Below are 12,483 nucleotides of genomic sequence, written 5' to 3'. Positions count from 1 at the left end.
TATATTTATTTGTTAGGAACCAGCTAGGGAGTATTTATGTAATTTTTGTATTTTATGTATTTTAAGTATTTTATGTAGGTAATATGTTATTGTGATATATTTACTTGTTAGTAGGTTAGTGTTAAAAATGTCTATATATCTTTATATTGTAAAAAGGAGATTTTCCGTTAAATAAATAAATAAATAAAACCAAAGTGAAAGACGTAAACAAACATGTAGCTACTCTAAAATGGAAATTTGCAGGACACAACAGCAGACAAAGAGAGGGAAGATGGAATGAAGCGATAACTCACTGGAGACCTTAGGACTACAAAAGAGGAGGGGACAGACCACAGATGAGATGGTAGGATGACCTACAAAGATACGCAGGGACTATATGGACAGCATTAGCATTGAACTGAGAAGAGTGGAAAAGTAAGGGGGAGGCCCACATTTAACTTTGGACAAGTGAAGGGCAATAGATGAGATGAGATTGATGATTTCCATCAATAGTACCTCGCTAAGCTGAATCTTAATGGCATTCTTAGTTTGCTTGCAGAACTATAAATATTTTGTCACTAACCTTTCTCAGTTCCTTGGTTTTCTTCAAATGGATGTTTATTTTCATGTTCTATTTTAGTAGTTATTAGACAATTATTCAAATCCAAAGAATCATCTGTGTCATGAGTACTTTGCCTATTGGATTCCTCTCGAATTTCACATTTAAAGCCATAAAAAACATCATCGTCTAAGTCATTATATTCTATTTCTATTTTACAGGTTTCCTCTGTAATTTCTTGTTTTGCTTCCATTATTTGTTACACTTGATTTTATGTATTCTAAAAATGTGTAATCACTATAAAAATTCGATAAGGAAACTCTCAGTTTACAGAAAAAAATAATGCCTAAAGATTAAGATGAATTAAAAAATTGACTTAATTGACAATATGTACCTTGTTTAAAAATTTAAAAGATCAACACAGCCACCTAAGCAAAACAAGAGGCATAAAAAATTAAAGATAAAAAAACAACAAAAACACACACAAGAATCTACAGGTCGAGCAAGTCTCGTAAATTTCACGATTGCGAGCCACGCTTCACGCAACCGTGTTTGCGTACTTGTGTTTCGAGTTGCGTGGTCGTGCGGAGTTATATTTACCAATTCGCGCAATCGTACTTGAGACGCTGTGTCAGGTGAGGTGTTTGAAAATTTGTGTAACTTGATTCTGTGGTGTGAAGGTGGTTAAACTTTTGGTTTATTTTTTTTCGCAGAAAATTTTTAGATGAAGTAATTGTATGATGAAGATAACACAGAAAATACAAGAGGGCAGCATACTTTGCAAAACAACTGTTACAATTTGAAATCAACAAGTTGTTGTCTTGCAGGTAAAAAATGTGACTTTTTAAAAAAATTATATCTTGGAAACTAAAAATTATTTTTATTTATAATTGAAACATGTAAAAGTATAGTACTCTCAAAAAAATTTCAGCCAAAAATATTCATTTTTGTAGAGTTGACTGCAATTTTTCGACAACAGCCCTTTTTTGTGGTGAGCAGCATAACAAGTCCAGTCTCATCTGAAATCAAAGTTTCTTGTAGTTTATACCTCTGGCTAGTGAACGAACAAAGGATTTTTTATTAGTTGAGGTCATTTTTGTTTTATAAAAAAAAAACTACTTTAAAAATGAGAAAAATTGGGGTCAAAAATGTGTTTAAACTTATGTAAAATCTTCAAATTTCATTTTTTTAATTCCTTCGTTCATATTCTAGCCAGAGGTATAAACTACAAGAAACTTTTTGATTTCAGATGAGACTGGACTTAGTTATGCTGCCAACGCAAAAAAAACTTAAACTCTACAAAAATTAATATTTTTGGCTGAAACTTTTTTTGAGACTACCTTAAGTACTATACTTTTACATGTTCCAATTATAAATAAAAATAAATTTTAGTTTTCGAGATATCGTTTTTTAAAAAGTCACTTTTTTTACCCACAAGACCTATGTAACCCCTTAAAAAAATGTTTCGAAGAATATGTTTGATGGCCAAGATGCATACATATATTTAGAAGGAAAGTTCCTGATTTATGTAGTATAATACATAATACCAAAGAGGAAGTAGCCCTAAGCGCCGGACTCCACTTGCGATTTGTAGTTGTGAAGATTGAACACATTCTTTCAAATAGAAGTCAATCCATGATTATTTAGTCACAAATGGATTGACTTGTATTTGAAACAATGTGTTCAATCTTCCTGATTACAAATCGCAAGTGGAGTGCGGCGGTAATAACACCAAAATATTCCATATAGGTCCATAGAAGGTACACAGACATTGAAAAATTCCTGGAATATCCCCGAAAACATGTTCCCTGAACATCCCAGGAAAATCCTGTGTCAGCATTTTAAACATTACCTGAATGTCTTATTGGAACATTCCATGAATGTCCACGAATGTTCTCTGGACATTCAAAATATATTTTGTAGACATTCCCTGGATATACCAGAAATACAGTGATGAGCGCTCTAATAACCGGCAAAATAGCACAAAAGATGTATTAAGTAGTGAGATAAAAAGACATTGTATACATTTAGATTGTATTGATTGTGTACCACCTTCAGACGTATCAGACGAGTTTGGAAACTACCACTGTCACAGTGACAATTTTAGTTGACATACTCCTCCGATATGTGTAAAGGTGGGATCAATATAACGTAAATTTAAAGGTTAATTTCGCTAAATTTCCCAGCTCGACTAGTTTCATTTCTTTTTATCTCACAACTAAATATGTTGCCCATATTTTGCCGGTTATTAGGGCACTCATCACTGTACATCCTTGCTGATGTGACAATACCTCCTATCTGTTTTTTCATGAGTTTTGTATGAGAGATGGAAAAACATGTTTTAAGGTCACCTCCTGTGTTCATATGTAAGTTTTGACTTGTTTTGTAGTTCATAGATAGTTTAATTTACTACAAAACAAGTCAAAAAATATCATATGAAAACAGGAGGTGACCCTAAGACAAGTTTTTAGTTTCTCTTACAAAACTCATGAAAAAAAACAGATAGGATGTATTATTACATCACTGACGATATGTGGCCATACCAATTAATACATCCTTGATAAATATAAACATTTTTATTGAACAAAATCTTTTCATACATTTTTTTAATGCAATTTACTAATATTCCTAAATATTTCAAAAAAATGTGTCACATTTGCTTTGTAAACTTTTCTTTTGCCTTTCGTAGCCACATATTCCGTTTCCTTCCTGGTTTTTTGTAGACCACTTCTCTCAGCTGATTCTAAAAAAAAAAATAAAATAAATGGTAATTTTTCTATCCTTTACAATTAACAATCAGAAGAAATATTATTTACAGATAATGATATGCATAATAATAATAGGTTTGTTCTAGCATCAGTTTCAAACAGTTTGAAACCATCAGCGAATAGTGGACCAGCGCGAGTAGAGGGGATCGCACTGGTGACTGTATTATGTTCTTTTACTGACCAACTGTTTGCTGACGGTTTTTGACTAGTTTGACTGTTTGCTAGAATAAACCTAATAATAATGAATATTTTGTATTTTGACAATGACATCTGATGTGGAAGTCAAAACATTAATAAAATTATTTTTTCAAGTTAACTTTCACATGCGCGTCTTAAAATTGTACTTTTAATACTTATATCATAAATAACTATTAAAACTATCTTAAGAGGAAACAGTATCGATCAACAGGTAGCGAAAATGTGTTCCAAGATTGCGGCTGTAATTTTGAATATTTTTTCGAGATATTTGGCACACATATTCTTAATATAATAAAGAATGGCGGTACAGAGCCCAATTTGAAAAATATATTAATATGTGGAAATTACTCTGTAATTAAATACAATATAAAAAAACGAGCTTGTACCGCCATTAAGAAGAACAAAAAATACACTTTCTTCAAATACAACTTTTTTATCCGATTTTGTGTTATTTTGGAACTACTAAAATTTTTTATTTCATTAGTAGTTCCAAAATTACACAAAATCTAGGCATCGGATAAAAAAGTTTATTTGAAGAAAGTGTATTTTTTTGTTCTTCTTAATGGCGGTACAGGCTCGTTTTTTAAATATTGTATAATTACAGAGTAATTTCCACATATTAATATATTTTTCAAATTGGGCTCTGTACCGCCATTCTTTATTATTTTACGAATACGTGTGCCAAATACTTCGAAAAAATATTCAAAATTACAGGAACACGTTTTGGCTACCTGTTGATCGCTACTGTATTAACTTAAAACATTGTAATTTGCTAAACCAGTATATTTTACTCTACTACTACTCTACTAGCTACCTCATTTTCCACTGTTTCTAAAGACTTGTTTACATGGGTAGAGTTTTGAGGAGAGTAGAGTAGAGGTAGTACTCTACCAAAAATGGCTTGATACCATTCACATGAGGAGAGTACAAGTATAGTACTGATGCTAGTATAGTGAAACCGATTTTTGTATTTTTAAACACTCTTGATTATAAGTGCACCTTAAATTCTTAATTTTTTGCTTAAGCTCGTTTACTCCAAAGCCCCCTTTGCCATTCTTTCGACAATTTCATCCTGCGCAGCTTGCTGCAAACTTTTATTTCTGTAGTATACACTACCTAAATTCCATAAACACTGGTATTCGCCGTATTATAGCTCTACAAGTTTTAAAGTTTCATCTTCGGTGAACTTCATTTTCACTATTTACACAAAACACAATTCCAGCCAGAATGACAGCGCCCCATGGACTCTCCTACCTACTCTATTCTGCCATAATTGAGCATGTTCCATGGGTAGAGTGTGCAGCCGAGTAGACATTTTGGCAGTAGTGGTGGTCATAGAGTAGTTACTTTGCCATAGGTTGCTAGTCACTCTACTTTAACTCCAACTATACACTCTACCAGCTATTCTACTGTGCTGAGCATTTTTACAGGTAGAGTTACTCTATCAAGTACTTGCATCATTACTCTACCCGTGTAAACAAGTCTTAAATCTACTGAATGAAAATCTACTTAATCTTAATCTACTCTTAAGGTGATACAGTAGCGATCAACAGGTAGCCAAAACGCGTTCCAAGATTGCGGCTGTAATTTTGAATATTTTTTCGAGATATTTGGCACACGTATTCGTAATATAATAAAGAATGGCGGTACAGAGCCGAATTTGAAAAATATATTAATATGTGGAAATTACTCTGTAATTAAATATAATATTAAAAAAACGAGCCTGTACCGCCATTAAGAAGAACAAAAAAATACACTTTCTTCAAATAAACTTTTTATCCGATGCCTAGATTTTGTGTCATTTTGGAACTACTAATGAAATACAAAATTTTAGTAGTTCCAAAATGACACAAAATCTAGGCATCGGATAAAAAAGTTCATTTGAAGAAAGTGTATTTTTTTGTTCTTCTTAATGGCGGTACAGGCTCGTTTTTTAAATATTGTATTTAATTACAGAGTAATTTCCACATATTCATATATTTTTCAAATTGGGCTCTGTACCGCCATTCTTTATTATATTACGAATACGTGTGCCAAATATCTCGAAAAAATATTCAAAATTACAGCCGCAATCTTGGAACGCGTTTTCGCTACCTGTTGATCGCTACTGTTTCCTCTTAATGAAAAATGTTAAAATCATTTACCCACCTAGTATTATTGTAGAATTTAAGACAGTCCAGTGCCTTATAAATAATTTCAATATGAATATTTTTTCCTTTAATTCTCCTTTGATACCACTCCAGTTTAGATTTTGGGGAACTTATTTCATTGTGTTTATAGCCCATATTTATTGAAGGAACCCAATCTGGAGATTGTTATTATCGATTAAGTCGGCTGGTTTTCCTATAAGATTAAAATGTTAACATCTTCAAAAATCGTTACTGTTGTAATTGTAACTTACCAGATATAAAATGATTACAGCAGACAGGACAGGAAAATTTTCATTTCGCTAGTAAAACCTGTACATTGTATTGCATTTAACCATTGTTGTCTCTCAGATACCTTATTTAGTTCAGTTTAAAAGTGAACTTTATCTTGACTTTATCACAATTAGGTACTTTGCATTTCACACTTCAAAACACAACACCATTGAAGCATATTATCTTTCTAAATTAATACTTCCAGAGAAAATGTTAAATTAATCTTTGTACAACACAAAATTACAAAGAAATACAACTAAAATTATCTAAAACTCATTAAGAACAGATAGAATAACATTTATCTTTTACACCCAGTAGCCATATTGACATATATTATTATGAATCAGTAGAAACGATTATATTTAAATTTGGTAAATATAACTCCGTACGACCACGCAACTCGAAACACAAGTACGCAAACACGGTTGCGTGAAGCGTGGCTCGCAATCGTGAAATTTACGAGACTTGCTCGACCTGTAGATTCTTGTGTTAAAACACACAACACAACACATAACCTGACGTGACATGGACTCATGGACATAGCACGGACCTTGGGACCTTAGACAAGGAAAAAAGAGGCACGGACATAGGACATAACACAGCACACTTCTACCACAATTTATTTCAATTTTCAAAAATTGGTGGTTGCACAGCCATCTAAAGCTAACGCGTTTGTGAACACTTTCCAATGTTTTCAACAAATTCAATTAAATTTAATTGTCTTTTGCTAACGATTTCCGGAGCGAAAGTAGAAACGCCAAGTGTTTTTTTAGTAAAATCAGTGATTATGGACTTCCATATCACTGGCACTGGCAAATCACTGGGTAAATGGATTTTGATTTTAATATGAATTTACGATTCTGTCTAAATCCTGACCCACTACTTTGCGCCGTGTAATTTGGGTTGCCTATATAAACTTGAATCGGCGAAATGGGCATTTGAGTTATTTAAAAAATATTACATACAAATAGAAATTGGAATAAAATAGAAATGGGAAAATTATTAATTTATAGATATTACAAAGAAAAGGTATCTACAGTCCGTCTAATTTACTTACCGTTTATCCATTTATAAAAATTAAATGAAATATATTATTGTGTATTTCTTTAAGTTAACATTAATAGAAATTTTTAAATATTATTTCTACGCGTATATAATGAAATATGTCTAGTGGCTGTAATGCCAGTGTACTCGGCAAAGTGATTCTAAAAAAGAACACACCTACCGCCTAAATATTTCGTGTTGGTATCATATGACGTCACGGGCTATGACGCGGATGACGTGCAACGGTAAGTAAATTAGATGGAGTATATATGATTTTCGAGCAAGTCATGCTGTATAAAAGAATTTTATAAATAATAAAATTTTGCTCTATTTCCTAATAAACCACTTTAAAAATTCACATTGTAAGGTATGAATAAATTAAATTACAGTGGAACTTGGATATTACGGCCTCGGTAGTTACGTCACCTCGGTTGTAACGTCAATTTTTAATAGGTCCGACCAAAAACTATTCGATAACATTATTCAAACCCCGGTTTTAGCGGTAAAAATAAAGTAACCCTCGTCTATAGCGTCATAAAATTTTACTGTAGGTTGTTGTTTTTCCATTTTATGAAGAAGAAAGTGCAATGCGTTTGCACTTTGCGTCGCAAAGCTTTGCAATGCAAATCTTTGCGACATTGCTCCTTCCAAGAATGTGAGAAAGGCCCATTGTCCCTTTGTATACAGTTATGTGAGCTTTTGACAGTTTATGATTTCTTATTATTTGCCAGTGCCATCATAAAGAGTCAAATTTTCTGCTGTTAAAATAGTGCAAATAATGCTGTAATAAAATTTTGCCTGGTTAAAATTTCATTTTTTTCTACCTCTTTTATAACGTCACTCTGATATAGCGTCATTTTTTTACTGGACCCTTCAATGACGCTATAACCAAGTTCCACTGTATGTAGGTAGTACCTTTTTAATAGATGTACTTAAAAATGAAACTGAAAAGTTATTACTATAAAGATTGATCTGTGACTATGCTTGACTTAAATAAAACAAGGATTAGATCAGTGCCGGTTTAACCCAACTTCGGGCCCTGGGCGCTGGAGGTTTAGGAGCCCCCTTTATTGCTATTCGTTGTCAGTTTTTTAAAAGAAAACACATGCATTAATTATGAAGGTTTATTGTAAAATCCATACAAGAGTAAAAAACCGCTATACGCCGTAAAAATGAGTGGCGCACACAATATTCCAGCTACAAAAGGGCTGATATGAATATTACGTGGCGCGATAATGTATTTTCATTTTGATGGAAAATAAAATTCTAGTTTTATTTTAATAGTTATTTTCCTAACAAGTGCAGAAAGTCATACTTTTCCGCACGCGACTGCAGTTTGCCGAACGACGCGAAGCGGGAGTTCGGCAAGCAGTCGAGTGCGGAAAATAGACTTTCTGCAAGCGTTAGGAACAATATTTTTTCTACGAGTCTTTAAAAAATGACCAAATCTTAAACAATTAATTTAATTAATATGAAAATACATACACAAATTAATTCTTTGACGAGGTTGTCAAAACCAAAGTTTCAGCATAATTGGTTAGCATGACGCGACGATCTTGGTTTCCATGACGACTATTCAAAACCACTGCTAATATTGTCTACTGATTTGACTTTCCAATATTATGTCAAAATTATTTTATTTCATCGAATTCTCGCGTTAATTTCATTAAAACATGAACACAATAAGATATATTTGAAATAAATTAGTAAATAATATCTAAATATTAGTTTATTGCATGTATTATAATTACTTTAAGGCCATATTAACATATCTAAATTAACACGCGTGCGGAAAAGTAAAACGCGTGCGGAAAAGTAAAACGCGTGCGGAAAAGTAAAACGCGTGCGGAAAAGTAACACGCGTGCGGAAAAGTAAAACTTTCTAAACTAAAATGCGTGCGCAAAAGTAGACATTTTTGCACGATCGTAGAAAAAAGATTTTTCCAAAATATTTGCTAAATTTGAAGTAAAACGCGCCACAAAAGGATAACTTTGACAATTTGCATTTAAAGCTCTTTTGTGGCGCGTTTTACTTCAAATTCAGCAAATATTATGGAAAAATCTTTTAAAATAAAACTAGAATTTTATTTTCCATCAAAATGAAAATACATGATCGCGCCACGTAATATTCATATCAGCTCTTTTGTAGCTGGAATATTGTGTGCGCCACTCATTTTTACTGCGTATAGCGGTTTTTTACTCTTGTATCAGGAGTTTTACAAAGTTATTTATAAATTAAATGTGTGAAGCTGAATGCAATGTTTATCGAATATAAATACACGTTAAGCTTTATAAATAGTAGGGATACTATGCGCCACTGGCGAGAACTGCCGTTCGTACACCATACAAAAAATCACCGCTAACTTACATTATTATGCTTCCAATTGGATTTTTCCATTTTTTTATTTTTTATATTAGAAAGTTTGTTAAAAAATTATTTTGTAGGTTTTCATTAGATCTATACAGTGGCGGATCCAGGGGGGGGCGATGGGGGCGATCGGCCCCCCCTCTCAACTCAAATGATTTATTTTTTTATTATAATATAAAGATTACAAAAACATTCATTTATTTTTTCAAATGGATAAACATATGTTTTAAAATTACAATATTATATGAATTATGAATTATATATAAATATATTTTATTAGTATGGGACTTGGCTAAAACGGGCCAGTGACGCCAGTGTATTTGGAAATGAGTAATTTATAATCCTTATAAATTAAGAATTAAAAATAATCACAATAAGCATATTTAAAAAAATATGTAATCCTATATTCTGTGAACGCATACAAGCATCTCCACGTATAATTATAAAATCGTTTGTAGATAACAGATTCGCCGAAAATCTCTCGAAAATTGCGCGCCTAGCAAAAACTATATTAATTCGCCGAAAATATAAATATTTTCACACACCGACAGCTGACCACGAAAAAAGAACAGCCTTATTAATTATCAGTAATTATAGTCCAGGGTAATAATAAGGCTTTTCCCATGACACTCGAGCAGCCAGGGTACTGAAGCGTTTTTTCGACAGGTAATACCTATAAGAGCAAATTTTAACTATTTCCTGCGTAGGATCTGGCGGCCATTTTTATTTATAAACCATTAAGTGTCAAAAAATGGCATTTTTCCCTTTTTTTTTCAAATCAATGGAAAACATTGGAACTTATGGTTTAATTAGTACAAATATCTTTGAGATTATGGAAAAATCTTTAAAATGACGTATTGAAAAGTTTGATATACTCATTTATTGTTAATATAATTGCGAAAGAAGGTCGGAATTGCAAAAAAAAATAATTTCGCAATATCTATTGTAAAAATTAGTGTACAGCTTTGAAATTTTTGTCATATAAGGGCTCTTTGGTGCTTAATATGTGATAAAAATTTCAAAGCGATTCATTCAATTGTTTAAATTTTATTCAAATTGTTTATCCCAGAGAGCATTTTTTTTGCAATAACATAAGTCAGAAAAAAACGACGTTAGAACCATTCCACAGGTGTCAAGTGAAAGAGCATGAGCTATGTTTTCAACTTGGTTTAAAAAAAGCGAATAAAAAATGTATTTATTAGTAATAAATAATTATGCAAAAGTATCATAAATCTTTCCTTATAAACTTTTTATTTTGTTATATAAGAAATTGTATATATTTATTACAATTTTTTATCAATTATGATATAAATAACATTACTTGGTAGTTGTGCACTTAAAACAGGATAAAAAAGTTAATTTTTTTGGAAAAAGTTATCCAAAAAGTTTATAAGGAAAGATTTACAATACTTTTGCATAATTATTTATTACTAATAAATACATTTTTTATTCGCTTTTTATAAACCAAGTTGAAAAAATAGCTCATGCTCTTCCATTTGACACCTGTGGAATGGTTCTAACGTCATTTTTTTCTGACTTATGTTATTGCAAAAAAAATGCTCTCTGAAATAAACAATTCGAATAAAATTTAAACCATGAACTGAACCGCTTTGAAATTTTTATCACATATTAAGTACCAAAGAAACCTCATTTGACAAAAATTTCAAACCTGTACACTAATTTTTACAATAGTTATTGCGAACATAATTTTTTTTGCAATTCCGACCTTTTTTCGCAATTATATTAACAATAAATGAGTACATCAAACTTTGTAATATGTCATTTTAAAGCTTTTTCCATAATCTCAAAGATTTGTTGTTTGTTTGGGTTTATATGACTGCGGACACTAAATCCATTCGCCAATTTTACTATTTTTTATTTTATTAGTCATTTTTTCGTATCTTATCCTAAAACTAATACTAATATAATAAACAATTCTACTAATAAATAATTATTTTTGTATTTTTTTTTTAATAATTTTTTATATATTTTTTTTATTTATTTTTTTCTAAATGATGTTCTCAGAGTTCCACAGCAAAAACTGCAACATTCTTCTTTAGCCCCCTACTTCATTCGAAAGCTATTTTACTATGGACTGTCCAAGTTCGTCATTCATTTTTATCTACATATTTTTTTTTATATTTTTTTAATTATTATATATTTTTTCTATTTTTTTTTATATATCTTTTTTATATTTTTTTTTCTTTTTTTTTTGTTTTTTTTTATTTTTTTTTATATTTCTTTTCTTTTTCTTTTTTTTCTTTTCTTTTCTTTATCTTTTAACATATAACAATTTACAAGAAATACTTACTCTATATTTTACAATTACAATTTAAGCTTAATATCTAAAATATGTTTATACAATAGTCGGTATACCAACTCATTATTTTCTAATGTTAATAAATAATTTAAATTAACGGGATGGTGGACATCAGTCAAAGAATACAGTGAATTTAAAAACATATTAACTTTATTAGAGATAAGAGAACATGTCAAAATTTTGTGTTGTAGATTGCCCAACTGTCCACAAATACATTGTGGACTATCAGCTATATTAATTTTAAATAAATATGATGGAGTAAGACAGTGGTCAAATCTCATTCTGCATATGGTTCTTGTCATATCTTTTGTCGACTCCATTTTAGAAAACCAAGGTTTATCCGTTATATAGTTTCTGATGGATCTGTAGTGGTTTCCTGTATTTGCGTTTTCATCAATATACCTTTCTTTCCATTCTTTCTTAATCTCTTTGAATAAATTTGATTCAATATCTTTTGGATATTTGTACTAAAATCTCAAAGACATTTGTACTAAAAAACTCATCGTTTCACTGTTTTCCATTGATTTGAAAAAAAAGGGAAAATGTCATTTTTTGTCAGTTAATTGTTTATAAATAAAAATGGCCGCCAGATCCTACGCAGGAAATAGTTACAATTTGTTCCTATAGGTATTACTTGTCGAAAAAACGCTTCAGTACCCTGGCTGCTGAAGTGTCATAGGGTATATTTTTGTCTTATTACCCTGGCCTATTAGTGCATTTTGGTTATCGATGCAAATAACATCTCTAATACTGATTCGTACAGATCTTAGTTTGTACATTGTTAGCGTGATTAATAGTATTTTGAGTTTATTCTTCTTTTTTTATAT

At 31.1% G+C, this 12,483-nt stretch overlaps 1 protein-coding gene and 1 long non-coding RNA gene across 2 annotated transcripts in view; both read right to left on the bottom strand.

The window, feature by feature from the left end:
* LOC114336740 (zinc finger protein 260-like) overlaps window positions 1-1,102 on the bottom strand; it is a 30,706-nt gene extending 29,604 nt beyond the window's left edge. Inside the window, exons 1-2 of the mRNA XM_050647287.1 lie at window positions 933-1,102; window positions 563-818 (exon numbers count right to left, since the gene is read on the bottom strand). Of these exons, the coding sequence (XP_050503244.1) occupies window positions 563-791 (229 nt within the window). The 5' untranslated portion in view covers window positions 792-818; window positions 933-1,102. The remainder of the gene's footprint in view (window positions 1-562; window positions 819-932) is intronic.
* Window positions 1,103-3,099: 1,997 nt separating this feature from the next.
* Window positions 3,100-6,294, bottom strand: LOC126882378 (uncharacterized). Its single transcript, XR_007697312.1, has 3 exons — window positions 5,906-6,294; window positions 5,653-5,847; window positions 3,100-3,281 (listed from the first exon to the last, which is right to left on the bottom strand). It is a non-coding gene; the product is annotated as an uncharacterized LOC126882378 (long non-coding RNA).
* Between the last annotated feature and the right edge of the window lie 6,189 nt (window positions 6,295-12,483).

The sequence above is a fragment of the Diabrotica virgifera genome, chromosome 3 (genome assembly GCF_917563875.1).
Source record: "Diabrotica virgifera virgifera chromosome 3, PGI_DIABVI_V3a".
NCBI classification, from domain to species: Eukaryota; Metazoa; Arthropoda; class Insecta; order Coleoptera; family Chrysomelidae; genus Diabrotica; species Diabrotica virgifera.
The sequence above is the reverse complement of the archived record's forward strand: the minus strand, read 5'-3'. Positions and strand labels throughout refer to the sequence as shown.